The sequence below is a fragment of the Patella vulgata genome, chromosome 7, assembly GCF_932274485.2.
Source record: "Patella vulgata chromosome 7, xgPatVulg1.2, whole genome shotgun sequence".
NCBI classification, from domain to species: Eukaryota; Metazoa; Mollusca; class Gastropoda; family Patellidae; genus Patella; species Patella vulgata.
Genome location: NC_065885.2, coordinates 6,998,767 through 7,016,139, shown reverse-complemented (window position 1 = coordinate 7,016,139; position 17,373 = coordinate 6,998,767). Strand labels below are relative to the sequence as shown.

The following is a 17,373-nucleotide window of genomic DNA, read 5'->3' as shown; positions in this document are numbered from 1 at the left end:
CCACTCACTCTCACACCAGTGTCTGTTTGAAGACGAGCGCTGATCTGATTTGCTGTGATGAACCGATTTCTCAAGGCCAAGGTACGGATAAATCGATCCTGGGCTTGAGTTGTCGCCCTTGGTCGACCTGAGCGTGGTCTGTCCTGTACAGATTGTGTATCACGGTATCTGGACCATAGCCTGCTTATGACAGACTGAGAAACATTCATCGTCCGCGCCACAACCGCCTGTGTTGTGCCGATCTGTAGCATGCCAAGGGCACGTAACCTTTCATTTTGGGTAAGCCGACGCATATCAAAATTTGTTTTCTGGTCACTAAAACAATTAAACTGATGTTTCCACCCTGGAATTCAATGCCACAATGACTGTAACATTCAAAGTCAGAGTCGTGCAAATCTTGGGTTGGACCCCCATGATGATCCCAAGCATCACCTGCATTCCATGCGGTAGCTATTGGTGCGTTTGGGCGTCACATGTAACTGGAAATGTTTCTTCTGTTAGGTTCTATAGTGATTTTTTTCGTAGTCATTTGCATATTTTAGTATTATGCCCCCAAAATCAAATATCCCCTACTTTTTTTTAATAGTATATATGATTCGTGTAATTCAGTATTTATACATTTAAATCATGACGTGACTTGTAATTTTTTTAATACTCAGAAGCCTTTTATAACGGGCGTTTTACCGGTGGCCTCTTACCAAGATAAATCTAGAAATACCAGATAAATTTATACATAAAATGGCCCCGTGATGCATAGGTGTGCAGGTTCGACGAATGTTAGGGAGGGGGAGAGCGGGTGGCAGAACCTGCAATGCCTGAAAACATGTCGTGTTACAGACGGCTGTGCCGGAAATCTGCGACAGGCGAAGGAGAGGACGGCCACAAACTCGTTTTCCTGCTATCTCAACCAGTGAAAATACAACAACTTCAAAGGGATCCCGTTATTCGTTATTAAAAATTTGAATCCCGAATAACGAAACGCGTTCTGTTATTCGTTATTCAGTAAAATAGCGTAATGGCCAATGGACTTTCCGTATGCAAAATGCACATGATGAACAGTGTTAACAGATGAAGAAGACACAATCAGGAAGATAGTATACGCGTCAATTAAATATATATACAATAATAGTCGAAAGCTCCATAAACTTACTGATTATTTAAATATATCGAACTGAATTAACATAAAGTTTTACATGTATTTACACGGCCTTTGTTAAATTATTCTCTCTCTCTCCCTCTCTCTCCCCCTCTCTTTCTCTCTCTCTCTCTCTCTCTGGGTTTACCCCATAACATGATATAACTCTTTCATTGTACTTGGTTTACAGGGAATTATACCAGTATGGTTTCTCAACAGACAGAACGTGTCCTTATTCTTTCCTCGAACATAGGCTGCCATGCGACTAAATCCACTAAAACTAATCATTAAAACATCACATTTCATTAATATTTGCTGATCAACCACAACCTTTCTAAATCCTTCACAATCCTTCTGATGCCTGGCCTTGTCAAAGTGAATTACCTGCCCCTTATTCTCTACCATTTGATCAGGAAATAAGATTCTCGCGCGTGTTACGTCACTGTCTGAATCTGACGTAAAAAATATCCTGTATATATCAGGGTTATTATAATGACGTAAAAACTTCCACACGTGCAAAACGTCCTCGTCAGATACTCTCACTTGAGAATCATTGGGTATAGTAGGGTTACGTCCCCTTCTCACGTGAGCACAAACCAATTTGTGTTTTTCAGATGGTAACGCTGTTTCCATAAACGTATTCATTAATTTCTGAGAGTCCGGAGCTAAGGTGAATAATTCTTTTACAATCTTAGCATAGACTTGATCACGTGACAGGTGTTTCATCCACGAAAGCTGTGTGTTGTACAATTTGTTCTGTTTCAATCCATCCACGTAATCTAAGTTTGTCCGAAAATAAACAATGGGTTTTTTAAACTCGACGTTAAAATCCATATCTTTTATGGTGCTGTAGAATTTAGTAGACCCGGCGTAGAAATGATTTGAAATACTTGACTTCTTTAACACGGGGTTGATATCCCAATTTATGATATTAGGTTGTATTATGGAACTTAAATTGCATGGAATGTCGGTTATCTGGATACCAAATTTACGATTCGTGAGAGTAGATAATATGTAGCCAGTTACAACCCCCCTTAAGCGATCCGTCCAACCGCCGCATGTACCACTTCCGTCACAATGGTATATCAAATAGCGACTCGTGCTGTTCGTTTCCACAATTTGTTTATCGGGAAAATTTTGTCGGAAATACATATTCAAATCTTGTTCCCGTTTCACTTGTTTATCGTTGTTAGTGTTATTTTCGGTGTTCCATACATTTGGAAAAATATTAAAGCTGATTAGAAGCACACATAGACACACCGAAACAGCCATCATCACACGCTGTAAAATATACAAAATATATCTTTTGTGATTTAATTAAAACCTATTATCACGAATCAATCTCATTCAATATTCAGATAAGTTATAACTCGCCTTAAAGGGACTATCCCTTATTTGAACAGAGTCTCAAAAATAAAAGTCTGAGTATGTATGAAATTTAAACGCCAAACTAGAGGAATGGTGTATGGACCGTATCTCAAAATTTCAGCTCAAAATATTGAGTCGTTTGGACGTGATCATCAAAACTGCTTATCCGGACACGTAACCCTTTTAAGATTTTGGGTCAATTTTTTCGTTGGGAGACCTGATAATCGATTCCCGTTCATTGAGAGGTCTATACAGTGAATGACCCAAATGCTGTACTTGATAATGAAAGGTAAATTTCACCTACACATTATTTTTATACAAAAAATGTCTGGTTTTATCTAGACACCGCATAATACAGCTTGGGATACTGGTCTCCATTTCCAGATGAAGACTGACGGATTTCACTTATTTGAAAACTTGTCACAAATATTGAGTTAGTTGCTCGGCCCTTAGGTAGAGGATTTTCAGGGATTTTAAAACAAAATTAAACAGTTTTATTCTCCAAAAAATTATCGGGATTAGCCCTTTAAGCATCTAATGTAATAAATAATGTGTTATGGGGTCTTGTTTACAGTGTGTGATGTTATAGAGAGATAAAGGGTAAAGTTCATAGACAGATTGTCGCTTTAATGTTTGTAATTTATTATGCGTTTCAGTCTCCATTTTGTCTCTTTCGTGGCATTAATAATTTACGATAAGTCGTATAACTTTACTTCGTTTCTGTCCATCCTAATAAAAGCAGCATTATTTAAGAGTTAAATGTACCTAATAGAGATCTTTCGTTTGACCTCAAATACTATATAAATCGTTACCTTTTATTTACACGTCAGGCCCATAATCAACTCTCTAGAACGTCGGATGGTTTTAATTTTCAACGGATTTAAATACGATTGGCAGTTAATGATTTAATTTAAAACTGGATAACTGGGGCTTTGTTGTTTATAATCCTAACAACGATAGCAGTGACAATCAAGACTACACAGTTCTGTAAACGACGATAACTCCGCTCAGAATGAAGTAATTTGTCTGACACTTTACACATATTCCCCTTTCATTTTTTATAGCATGAAATATCGGCTCTTTGTCTAAATCTTTAAGCTGCCATATGAAAATAGCCCTGATCTCTGTTTGGAGAGCCCTTGACTAGAAACTAGAGATGGCCGTAATGCCGCTGTCCGGGCAAAATTATCCCCATAGCACACTGTAATACGCATGCCTGTTTGGTATTTTTTTTTTTCTTTAACCCAGTCGAAGCTGAAAAGTGGGACATTATAAACCCCATTTCATTTCAATTCTGTTGAAAAAAAGGAAACCAAAAATCAAACTCGAAACAAGAAAAACACCATTTCATTACAATTCTGTTGAAAAAAGAAACCAAAAATCAAACTCGAAACAACAAAAAGGTCATACAGATAGATTATCTTCTTACCTTTATTTTCATTTTCAGATTTTTACTCCTCAATTTTCGTTTCGTGTCTAAAATGTATATAAAATATACGGGGCTCAAATGTAGTCGCCTATCCAAGTTTCAAAACATCCGACACTCTTATGACTGAATGTGCACTGATATGAACACTGCGTAACGGCCCTGGGTGAAATAACAATGTTTTCTTGTCGTCCCTTATCTGTAATGTATGTAGGCTACTACAGTTGAAATGATTTCATATAACAACACTTTAATTTACCCGGCGCACATAACAATATTGTAGTAAAACTTTAAATAATGAAATGAAATGAGGTTTAACGTCCTACTGTTCTGCTCATAACCTGGACTAATGCAGACGGGTCTACGCCATACAGTGTGTTATGAGGAAACTTTGGCGCTATTGCACTTTCGTACCTCTACCAGTTCCTGTGGTCGTAGGAACTTGAAATTATTAGAGGATGTTACGAGGGACTAGCAATGACCACACACCAAATTTCAGCCGAATCGATCAATAACTTTTTATTTTACCGACCTTTTAATTTCTAACGAGAGAGAACTTTATCTGTTTGACGCCATTTGCTTTGTTTACTATTTAGACTCGAATAACAAGACACTAAGACGGAAACCGACACACTGCACTAGCTGCCTATCTCTGCAGTTCATAAAAATTAATATAATTTTCGTATACTTTAATTTTTGCGCGAAGCCACCATGTTCTATAAAATACTATTTGGTGTTGATCAGTGGATTGGCCTTTAGGTGTGAATATTGCCGTGACCTTGATTTTGACCTTGAGTCTTAACTTCCCATCCATATCAGGGCCTTTGCGTTTATGATTGCCGTGGCCTTATTTCTTACTGTATTTTCAAAGTTAATGTTCGAGGTGAAAGCAGAGACGACGTCCTTCGGAAAAGATGATTGGGTCAAAGTCGTAGGTCAAGGTCATGTTACAGAAAACTAAACTCAAACTTTTCAAAGTCATTTTTTGGACATTTGACCTTGACTTACGACCTTGACCCCGTAACCATTTTCGAAGGCTATCACCATGGCTTGAATCATGGACGTTTACCTTGGTTCTGTCACACACTGCTCGGTCAGAAAAGGGTCAAACGGAGAGGGGCCCGTGTCCGAAAGGAAGTCAATGGGCGTGGTCAATGTGAAAGGTCGTAGTGACCTCCACTAGTCACCGTTAACCATCCGTGACCTTGACCCTGACCTAGAGTCCGAACTTCCCATCCATCTCGGACCCTTTTTTATGCGTGCCGTGACCTTATTTCATTTTTGGGACAGGGCCAGGGTAAACGTCGATGGTTCAAGCCAAGATGATGGGCTTTGAAAATGGTTACGGGTCAAGCTCGTAAGTCAAGGTCAAATGTCCCAAAACTGACCTTGAAAAGTTTGAGTTCAGTTTTCTATAACATGACCTTGACCTACGAATTTGACCCAATTATCTTTTCTGAGGGACGTTGTCTTTGATTTCACCTCAAGCATTAACTTTGATAATACAGTAAGAAATAGGGTCACGGCAAGCATAAACGAAAAGGGCCCGAGATTGATGGGAAGTTTGGACTCAAGGTCGAAGTCAAGGTCACGGATGGTTAAAGGTGACTAGTGGAGGTCACCACGAACTTTCACATTGACCACGCCCTTTGACGTTCTTTCGGACACGGGCCCCTCTGCGTTTGACCGTTTTCTGACCGAGCAGTGTGCGACAGGGCCAGGGTAAACGTCGATGGTTCAAGCCAAGATTATGGGCTTTGAAAATGGTTATGGGATCAAGGTTGTAAGTCAAGGTCAAATGTCCCAAAACTGACTTTGAAAAGTTTGAGTTCAGTTTTCTGTAACATTACCTTGACCTACGACTTTGACCCACTTATCTTTTCTGAAGGACGTTGTCTCTGCTTTCACCTCAAGCATTAACTTTGATAATACAGTAAGAAATAGGGTCACGGCAAGCATAAACGAAAAGGGCCCGAGATGGATGGGAAGTTTGGACTCAAGGTCGAAGTCGAGGTCACGGATGGTTAAAGGTGACTAGTGGAGGTCACCACGAACTTTCACATTGACCACGCCCTTGACTTCCTTTCGGGCACGGGCCCCTCTGCGTTTGACCGTTTTCTGATCGAGCAGTGTGCGACAGGACCAAGGTAAACGCCCATGATTCAAGCCAAGTTGATAGCCTTCGAAAATGGTTACGGGGTCAAGGTCGTAAGTCAAGGTCAAATGTCCCAAAACTGACTTTGAAAGTTTGAGTTTAGTTTTCTGTAACATGACCTTGACCTACGACTTTGACCTTTTAACTTTTCTGAAGGACGTTGTCTCTGCTTTCACCTCAAGCATTAACTTTGATAATACAGTAAGAAATAGGGTCACGGCAAGCATAAACGAAAAGGGCCCGAGATGGATAGGAAGTTTGGACTCAAGGTCAAAGTCAAGGTCACAGATGTTAAAGGTGACTAGTGGAGGTCACCACGACCTTTCACATTGACCACGCCCATTGACTTCCTTTCGGACACGGGCCCTTTGCGTTTGACCCTTTTCTGACCGAACAGTGTGCGACAGGACCAAAGTAAACGTCGATGGTTCAAGTCAAGGTGATAGCCTTCGAAAATGGTTACGAGGTCAAGGTCGTAAGTCAAGGTCAAATGTCCCAAAACTGACTTTGAAAAGTCCAAGTTTAGTTTTCTGTAAGATGATCTTGACCTACGACTTTGACCCAATTATCTTTTCTGGAGGACGTCGTCTCTGCTTTCACCTCGAACATTAACTTTGATAATACAGTTAGAAATAAGGCCACGACAAGCATAAACGCAAAGGGCCCGAGATGGATGGGACGTTTGGACTCAAGGTCAGAGTCAAGGTTACGGATGGTTAACGGTGACTAGTGGAGGTCACCACGACCTTTCACATTGACCACGCCCATTGACTTCCTTTCGGACACGGACCCTCTGCGTTTGACCGTTTTCTGACCGAGCAGTGTGCGATAGGACCAAGGTAAACGTTCATGATTCAAGCCAATGTGATAGCCTTCGAAAATGGTTACGGGGTCAAGGTCGTAAGTCAAGGTCAAATGTCCCAAAAATGACTTTGAAAAGTTTGAGTTTAGTTTTCTGTAACATGACCTTGACCTACGACTTTAACCCAATTATCTTTTCTGAAGGACGTCATCTCTGCTTTCACCTCGAACATTAACTTTGATAATACAGTAGGAAATAAGGCCACGGCAAGCATAAACGCAAAGGCCCCGATATGGATGGGAAGTTTGTCCTCAAGGTCAAAATCAAGGTCACGGCAATATTCACACCTAAAGGCCAATCCACTGATCAACACCAAATAGTATTTTATAGAAAATGGTGGCTTCGCGCAAAAATTAAAGTATACGAAAATTATATTAATTTTTATGAACTGCAGTGTTAGGCAGCTATTGCAGTGTGTCGGTTTCCGTCTAAGTGTCTTGTTATTCGAGTCGGTTTCCGTCTTAGTGTCTTGTTATTCAAGTCTAATTAGTAAACAAAGCAAATGGCGTCAAACGGATGAAGTTCTCTCTCGTTAGAAATTAAAAGGTCGGTAAAATAAAAAGTTATTTATCGATTCGGCTGAAATTTGGTGTGTGGTCATTGCTAGCCCCCCTTAACATCCTCTGAAAATTTCAAGTGCCTACGACCACGGGAACTGGTAGAGGTACGAAAGTGCAATAGCGCCGAAACTTTTGCCCGGGCAGTGGCGCTACGTCCTACTCTTATATCGAATTACAACTGCCTAGATTGATGTGTAATTATAGTTAGCCGTATAATTGTCGCGTGCATACACCACACACCTTTTCTCCCACTGCTAAAGAACCCTACGCGTAAACGATTTGTTGAAATAAAAATAGAATAGAATAATAATTGTTTTCCATGAAAAGTTTAGTATTTGATTATGTCCGAATTATTAAATGCCATTTAAAAAATATATGGTAATTATTAGAAATAAACAAAAGGAAAGATAAGCAAATATTTGGACTTGGTTATTATTAATTTATAAAAATCAAATCATCGATTTTCTCAAGTACAACCTTTGAAAACTTCAATTCTTAAATTGGTAGGCTACCAACATCACGTTTTTTTACTATGTATTTTATCGTACCGAATTTAGTAATGATGATCGAGGCTAGGCTCAAAATTCAATCGCTAAATACTCGGTTCAGGGTGAATCAATTTGACTGATATTTTCAGCAAGTTCCCTTTACATTATCTAGTTTTTAACTATTATAATCACCAGCTCTTTATTTAATCTCCCATACTGTATATTTAAATATATCAAACCGAATTAACATAAAGTTTTACATGTATTTACACGGCCTTTGTTAAATTAACACGTTGAATCATACCCCCCACCCTCTCTCTCTGTTGGTTTACCCCATAACATGATATAACTCTTTCATTGTACTTGGTTTACAGGGAATTATACCAGTATGGTTTCTCAACAGACAGAACGTGTCATCATCCTTTCCTCGAACATAGGCTGCCATGCGACTAAATCCACTAAAACTAATCATTAAAACATCACATTTCATTAATATTTGCTGATCAACCACAACCTTTCTAAATCCTTCACAATCCTTCTGATCCCTGGCCTTGTCAAAGTGAATTACCTGCCCCTTATTCTCTACCATTTGATCAGGAAATAAGTTTCTCGCGCGTGTTACGTCACTGTCTGAATCTGACGTAAAAAATATCCTGTATATATCAGGGTTATTATAATGACGTAAAAACTTCCACACGTGCAAAACGTCCTCGTCGGATACTCTCACTTGAGAATCATTGGGTATAGTAGGGTTACGTCCCCTTCTCACGTGAGCACAAACCAATTTGTGTTTTTCAGATGGTAACGCTGTTTTCATAAACGTATCCATTAATTTCTGAGAGTCCGGAGCTAAGGTGAATAATTCTTTTACAATCTTAGCATAGACTTGATCACGTGACAGGTGTTTCATCCACGAAAGCTGTGTGTTGTACAATTTGTTCTGTTTCAATCCATCCACGTAATCTAAGTTTGTCCGAAAATAAACAATGGGTTTTTTAAACTCGACGTTAAAATCCATATCTTTTATGTTGTTGTAGAATTGAGTAGAACCGGCGTAGAAATGATTTGAAATACTTGACTTCTTTAACACGGGGTTGGAATCCCATTTTATGATATTAGGTTGTATTATTGAACTTAAATTGCATGGAATGTCGGTTATCCGGATATCAAATTTACGGTTAGTGAGAGTAGATAAAATGTAGCCGGTTACAATCCCCTTTAAGCGATCCGTCCATCCGCCGCAAGTACCACTTCCGTCACAATGATATATCAAATAGCGACTCGTGTTGTACGTTTCCACAATATGTTTATCAGGAAAATTTTGTCGAAAATACATATTCAAATCTTGTTCCCGTTTCACTTGTTTGTCGTTGTTTGTGTTATCTTCGGTGTTCCGTACATTTGGAAAAATATTAAAGCTGATTAGAAGCACACATAGACACACCGAAACAGCCATCATCACACGCTGTAAAATATTCAAAATATATATATTGTGATTTAATTAAAACCTGTTATCACGAATCAATCTCATTCAATATTCAGATAAGTAACTCGCCTTAAGCATCTAATGTAATAAATAATTTGTTGTGGAGTCTTTGCTCTGGGTGGTGTATGTTGGACTTGTGAAACCAGTGTGGAAGTGGACATATTGTTTGTGTTACTAGGCAACGCTGGATTAATTTTTTTTAATGAAAAACCTACTATAGGCCTATTACGTTCATCTACAAACTTACTTTACCGTACAAACATCCACATTTCTAAAATACGACGTTTGAAAATTCTAATTTTGGCTACCAAAATAACGCTTGTTTACAGTGTGTGATGTTATAGAGAGACAAAGGCTAAAGTTCATAGACAGATTGTCGCTTTAAAGTTTGTAATTTATTGTGTGTTTCAGTCTCCATTTTGTCTCTTTCGTGGCATTAATAGTTTACGATAAGTCGCATAACTTTATTTCGTTTTTGTCCATCCTAATAAAATCTGCCCAATAGAGATCTTTCGTTTGGCCTCTAGGGGATCACGTGGCTAAGTGGGTAAGACGCTGGCTCGCTAGCCTGGAGTTCGGGTGTTCGATCCCTGCATTGGCCGAGAAAGTTCATCCAGATTTTCCGGCGTGGTTCCCCCTTGTCAGTGATGTAGGACGGAGGGCCTGACAATGACAGCTGTCTAGTCCTACGGATGAGACGAAAAACCGTGGTCCCGTGTATATACATTAGAATGCACGTAAAAGATTCCTTGGCAGTTGGAATTCGATATAAGAGTAGGCGATAGTGCCGCTGCCCGGGCAAAATTTTCCTCATAGCACACTGTATGGCGTATGCCCGTCTTCATTAGCCCAGCATAGGAGCAGAAAAGTAGGACGTTAAACCCTATTTCATTTCATTTCATTTCGTTTGGCCTCAAATGCTATATAAATCATTACTTATTATTTACACGTCAGGCCCATAATCAAATCTCTAGAACATCGGATGGTTTTGATTTTCAACGGTTTTAAATACGATTGACAGTTAATGATTTAATTTAAAACTGGATAACTGGGGGTTTGTTTATTATCCTAAAAACATCAGCAGTGACAATCAAGACTACAAAGTTCTGTAAACGACGATAACTCCGCTCAGAATGAAGTAATCTGCCTGAAATTTTACACATATTCCCCTTTCATTATCTATTTCATTAACTACTATAGTAAGAAATATCAATTCTTTATCTACATCTTTAAGCTGCAATATGACAATAGCCCTGACCTCTGCTTGGAGACCCCTTGCCGCTGTCCGGGCAAAATAATCCCTATAGAAAACTGTAAGGCCTGTTTTCATTAACCCAGTCGGAGCAGAAAGTTGAGACATTAAATCCCATGTCATTTCAATTCTGCTGAAAAAAGAAACCAAAAAGCAAACCCGAAACAACAAAACTCCCATTACATTTAAAGTAGCTAAGTCTCTAACTCAATATCTTCAAAAATCTTCGACAATGAAAACACGAATTATTTGTCAATTCAAATCAACATTGGTCTTCATGATCTTACAGGGAAAAGAGGGGCTATTGATATCCAGTATTAAAGACAAATAAACATTTTACCCTTGGTACACGAATTACCATAATGCGTTCAGTGCCATATTTAACAAGGGACTCGAAGAACGAGGCTAGACATATTCCACAAGTCATGTCAACCATAGACATACTAATAATATAGACTGATAACGTCATCAGATCAGTGACGCCACGGTCCGCCATATTGGACTACCCCTCGATGACGTTTGCGTCATTGATTTCATTATAATAGGTCTTGTTTATTAATCAAATAGTTGTGATTTTTCGTCCATATTCCTGTTATTTTAATAAATATTTCTAAAAATGAAATACTTAGGTTTTTTCTTTTTATTTCAATTATATTTTGGATTTGGATTTTGGGGTGTTAAAATAGCTCAGTCATTCTATTCAAGCGCATAAAATCTGTTTCACGATAATTCCGTTTTTTTTATTCTTATTTTCTCGTTGTTTACTTTTTATAGATTATTTTCGTTGTAGAACTATATATTTTTAAAATAAATTCGCGCATTGTTACTTACTGAGATGATCGCGGTAGTAGTATACTTAAACCACACAGTAATCAGTATACGCCTTGCTCAATGTTTTCTGGCACTCTCATTGTTTTTAGAATTATCTGTACAGGTATCTCTCTCTCTCTCTCTCTCTCTCAAAAAAAACCCCCAAATAATAATTAATAAAAAAACCCACAATGGCCTGGGGTTGGAGAGCTCACGGCCCTCGGACTAACCGAGTCCGCCAGGTATTACATGATAAAATTTTCATTGACAATCCTATCAAAGGTCCGTTTTTGATGTACGCGTTTTCGCCGGTTAAATAATAGACATTTGTATGAAGCCCGTTTTCCATGTACTCGTTTTAGCAGCGTAATGGAAATGGCCCCATTACATTTGCATTAGACTAATGCCCACAGAGAAAATGGATCTAAGACCGACCTTTTCGCCGGCAAAAACGCGTATACATGGTAATATAAACCAGCCTAACACTGACAAAGAGAAACTTAAAAATGCATTATCTAATATTTAGATAAAGAGCTGGCAGTTCTCGCTATAATAATTTAAAAGCCGAATTCAGAAATTTTCCCTTTTATCAGTACAGATAATTAAATATAGAAATTTTCTGAGGTTATAATTGCCCCGAATATTCACTGCTGATCAGTGTGCCAGCCTATACACAGGTAGGTGACGGCGACGAGTCCATTGTTGAACCAGTCAGACAGGGGTGGAGGGTAACACAATTCAGCTGATCAGAGGCCGGAGATCAACAGATTTCAGAAGCTGGAGATGCTAGCAGCTTTGTAGGCATAAAAGGGTGCACAATGACGCAAGGACACGGCAGGACACCAGGACCGCCGACTTACGATGGGGATCACTACCATTTTTAAGTATTCTTTTCTCCTATCCCGCGAGAATATAATGGGGCAAAAAAAATTTTGCCACGGCAAAAAAGGGTGGGGGGTGCGCCCCCTCTCTGGATCCGCGCCTGGAAGACGGGCATATGCCAGTGTGCTATGACGGAAATTTTGCCCGGACAGCCGGCACTACGGCCTTCTCTTATATCGAATTCCAAGGGATCTTTTACGTGCACGTCAATGTCTACGGGACCTGTAACTGTAACTATGGATAATCTTATACATATGAGAATAGGTCCGGGAGCCTAGGAAAATTTGACACAATCCTATGCAAGTTTTGGCGGTTATCTTTGATCCGACTACCTTTTTTCATCAGCGCTATTTCCCCTATATAATCCTAACCCTAATCATAAATGGGGGATAAACAAATCAAAAGTTGGAAAAGGGCTGTCGGATCAAAATAATCGTCAAATTTTCCTATCCATATGTATAAGCTTATCGATATTTACATATAGGCTTAAATCCAATTCTGTTTAGAGAAAAATGCACATTGTTGTTATGTCTGTAATTTTATAGCATTTGTTTTCCTAATGTTAGGCCATTTACATAGGCGTGTATAAGAAATACATCACAAACATCATATAGGTTTTTAGTAGAATAGGCCTATTGCTTTATGCTTGGCCTTAATCTGTAAAGTATGTTTTCCTTTACTATTCCTTTCATTCATTAATTTCTTTCTCCTTTCTTTCTTCCTCTACGCACAGGAACCTGACCTTCTAATCGTATATACATACACCATAATGAACTAGACAATATATATAATAAATTATATATTGTCTAGTTCGGTGTGGTGTATGCATATATAATACGGATAGAATGTCAGATTCCTGTGCTCTACGATGTAATAATTGTAAAAGCTGGGAATCGGATGTAGGCCTAAATTCTAAATCAACGTGAACGTCGGTCTTGTCTTGTGAGCAAATAATAATACGTGAAACGTGGCTAAACTCACCATATTTTCGACTAAATATGATTGTTACTCCACTTACTCACGTATGAAATGATAAAATCACAATGGAAAGTTTGTGGCCGCTTTTGAATGCAACATAACACGGCATTATCGGCAAACCTACATACGGCAACGTTGAACAATGGCGTCATGTGGGGTAGCGGAAGATGGCGGATTTTCTACTTCCTGTGGCGTCACTATTGTCCATATTGACGTCATTGGATGAAGCAGTCCAAAGCCCTGTATAGGGAAAGTTACGACAACTCATTTACAGGCGCCATGTTGGGTCCCAACCATGACGCCATAAAAACTATGACGTCATGGCGTCATATAGCTTTACTTAGCAAAACGTTTTATTGTTTTCAATGATAAATATGTCAGACAAAATCATACTCAAAATCGGCCAATGCAAAATGACACGATTAATAGAATTAAATTTGGTGTTCTTCAGGAATTATCGGAGAGCGATAACTTGTACTGAGTGTCTTTCAATGGTGGAAGGATAAATAATTCTTTTTAAATTCCTCAAACACAGAGTAGTTATGCAAGCGAAATGTGTCGAAAAATCGACAAATATCAATTTATAAAATGTATTTTTCATTTGGTGGCGGGCATTTCTTTCAAAATGACTGCCAAATTTGGTAATATAATACCATTTTAAAAAAAAAGAAAAAAAAAGAAACAAGATTAATTTGGTAATAAAAGGGCAACGATAATCTCAAAAATTTAATTTCTAGAATTCCTGATGGTAGAAATTCAAAATAGCCGGCAAAATGAAATCCAAAATGGTGGAATTTTCATTAATCGTCATTTCTCTCCGTTGGGTATGACTTGTAATATGTGGTATATTAATCCCGAAATGAATATAATGTGAACGCGCTTTAAACATCTAGATGCAATGGGCTTGGTGGTGAAAATTCTCGGTACATTGAAATGTTGGCAATAAAGATCCAATTATAGTTTTTAGTTATAATCTGTTAACCACCCATAGATGTTTTAATGACAATAAATCATAAACTTTATTCAGCTCGGCGCAAGACTTAACATGAATAGATGCAGTTCGTTTAACTTGAATGTAGATATTATATATGTATGTTGCATATATAGGACCTTTCGGTTGAATCATATCATAATAGTATCTTATTTAATAGTTTTACATATTTGTCGACATTATGGTGTACTTGTTCTATTGTTCCATTTAGCCCATGAATTTTCTTTTTTCACTTGACATTTTGTAGGAATGTAGGCTTTTATATATTGAACAAAAAGCTGATAAATGTTGAGATGTGTGGAACATGGTCGATATGATTTGTGACAAACCTCAGACACGATATATATTTGATGCTAGTTGAGCATCAGAACAACATGATTATTTCATTGGAAATGGGGCGCAAGTACCCAAAGGAGTCGGACAAACTCTAAACCAACTGTCTCCTTCACTGGGCTGTCAGTGAACCTGTGGAATAACATGTACATAATTTGTATCTGTTAAATTTGTGCGGTTTATATATTAGATTAATATTATTTTTTACACAAATTTCAAAAGAAACCAGAAAGTTTCGGAGAGCTCTATCTCGTATCACATGTCACTTATGAAACATATGTCTGAAACACATGTCACGCTGTTAGACACCTTTTTTCTTTAAATTACACTGATTTTACACTGGTTTTAAGCTACGTTGATTTTAAATGTTTTATCCATTAGACAATTTAAAGAAATTTCTATTTTCGAAAAATTGATGATACAATTAATGATCGATGACCAAAAACTGACACACAATCCGGAATTGCTCCAGACCAAAAAGTCATGGAATTTCAGGCATTTATTTTGTCGGCTAGAAGGCAAAAAGGTTTTATCTCCCAAATTACTATTTAAATTTTCATTTTTCACTTTACCCGTCTGCACAAAAAATCAGGCCTCAAGTTCACAAAGCATTCTCAGACGGAAGTTAAGAATTTACTCAAAATTGTTGGCCTTATTTTAACTACAATACAACCCTTTATAAAACTTTTGTTGTTTTAATGTATCAAATACATCAATAAGACACAATGTGCAAAGTTTTGTGTTTCTGGATCAATAAAATTTCCCATAAACGGTGTCTGAAAGTTGAGTAAATTCTTAACGTAAATCTGAGAATGCTTTGTGAACTCGGGGCCTGATTTTTAAAAGCGTATGCAAGTTAAATATATTTAATATCGTTTTTATCTGGTGTATCTTTCATTTCATCTTCTTATGAATTAAACTATATCATTATAACAATAATGTGCGCTTTTTGTTGTATAATAATAATAATAATAATAGTTTGTTCAGCTATACTTTTCGTTGATAAAATGTATGTTTTACCTCTTCGCGGAATTCTATGAAATAGTCATCTACGCCCCTATCTGGGGGCAGCCAACTTCGACACAACAATATGATAGGACATAAAATAAATTGTAACAAATACTTGGGACCCAAGATGGCGTCGTTGTACACTTGACGTCATATTTTCATGACGTCACATGAAATTTCTGGCTTCACAGTTGTCGCAACTTTATCTATATACGGCTTTGAAGCAGTCTATATTATTATTATGTCTATGATGTCAACGGTGACGCCATTTTCTTATTATGCGCAATAAATACTATCGATGTAGACTGGAATAATCAGACGCTAAAGATTACCATTCGATTGAGACTTCTGGCGTATTTCGCCCAACATAACTGATTTGAACTTAAAGAAAAACAGAAGCGTTTGAATGTAAATCAGTTTATATACATTCATATTACACATTATTATATGCGTTGTGATATATTTCTGTCAATTTCTAGGTGCCAAATATTAGCGATTCAGCTTCTTTAAAATACGTTGAAAAAAAGAAACCAAAAATCAAACTCGAAACAACAAAAAGATCATACAGATTATAGATTATCTACTTACCTTTATTTTCATTTTCAGATTTTTACTCCTCAAGTTTCGTTTCGTATCTAAAATGTATATAAAATATACTGGGCTCAAATGTAGTCGTCTGTCCAAGTCTCAAAACATTCGACACTCATTGTTGATTGAATGTGCACTGATGATATCGAGAACGACAACACTGCGTAACGGCCCTGGGGGATTTAACAATGTTTTCTTGTCGTGTTATCTGTTATGATTGTAGGCTACGTTTCAAATGATCTGATATAAAAACACTTTAATTCACCCGGCGGACATAACAATATCCTAGCAAAATGCTCAAATAAAACAAAATGAAATAAATGAAATGAAATGGTGTTTAACGTCCTACTGTTCTTCTCAGAACTGGGCTAATGAAGACGGGCATACGCCATACAGTGTGCTATGAGGGAAATTTTGCCCGGACAGCGCCACTACGGCCTACTCTTATACCGAATTCCAACTGCTAAGGGATATTTTACGTGCACGCCAATGTGTACACGCGACCTCGGTTTTTCGCCCCACCCGAACGACTAGACAGATGTCCTTGTCAGGCCCTCCACCCTACATCACTGACAAGAGGGAACCACGCCGGAAAATCTTGATGAACTTTCTCGGCCAATGCAGGGATCGAACGCCCGACCTCCAGGCTAGCGAGGCAGCTTCTTACCCACTTAGCCACTGTGGCCCAGCCAAAATAAAGCAACACAACGCATTATCTATATATATGTAGACACAGTGCCTGTTGCGGCCTATCGAATATTCACCGCTGATCAATGTGTGAGCGACATGAGTAAAATGGAAACTTTAATTTGTGAATTATTCACGTCGTATTTCTGTTTAATCACGCATTATTGTCACACCTTTACAAAAATCGATATCTCACTTTCTTATGGAAGTGGAATGAAAGAAGGTCGGCGAGCAAACAATTGATGCAAATACTATAAGGGGTCCTATGTGGCTCAGTGAGTAAAGCGCTGGCTCAATTCCAACTGCCAGGGAATCTTTTGCGTGCATTCCAATGTATACACGGGACCTCGGGTTTTCGTCTCAT

The 17,373-nt window shown here is 38.1% G+C and overlaps 2 protein-coding genes across 3 annotated transcripts; both read right to left on the bottom strand.

Annotated features, from left to right (window-relative positions):
* Positions 1-1,088: 1,088 nt before the first annotated feature.
* LOC126826953 (uncharacterized) lies at positions 1,089-4,510 on the bottom strand. 2 transcript variants are annotated; one of them, XM_050556119.2, is made up of 2 exons: positions 4,462-4,510; positions 1,089-2,416 (listed from the first exon to the last, which is right to left on the bottom strand). In XM_050556119.2, exon 2 carries the CDS (start codon positions 2,408-2,410, stop codon positions 1,280-1,282), a length of 1,131 nt encoding a protein of 376 aa, XP_050412076.1. In that variant the 5' UTR covers positions 2,411-2,416; positions 4,462-4,510; the 3' UTR covers positions 1,089-1,279. The 2 variants fall into 2 exon arrangements, with proteins under 2 accessions (XP_050412076.1, XP_050412075.1); XM_050556118.2 differs by lacking the exon at positions 4,462-4,510 and adding an exon at positions 3,933-4,316.
* A 3,523-nt stretch (positions 4,511-8,033) lies between these two features.
* Positions 8,034-16,448, bottom strand: LOC126826955 (uncharacterized). The gene is made up of 2 exons (XM_050556120.2): positions 16,323-16,448; positions 8,034-9,459 (listed from the first exon to the last, which is right to left on the bottom strand). Exons 1-2 carry the CDS (start codon positions 16,332-16,334, stop codon positions 8,323-8,325), a joined length of 1,149 nt encoding a protein of 382 aa, XP_050412077.1. The 5' UTR covers positions 16,335-16,448; the 3' UTR covers positions 8,034-8,322.
* Between the last annotated feature and the right edge of the window lie 925 nt (positions 16,449-17,373).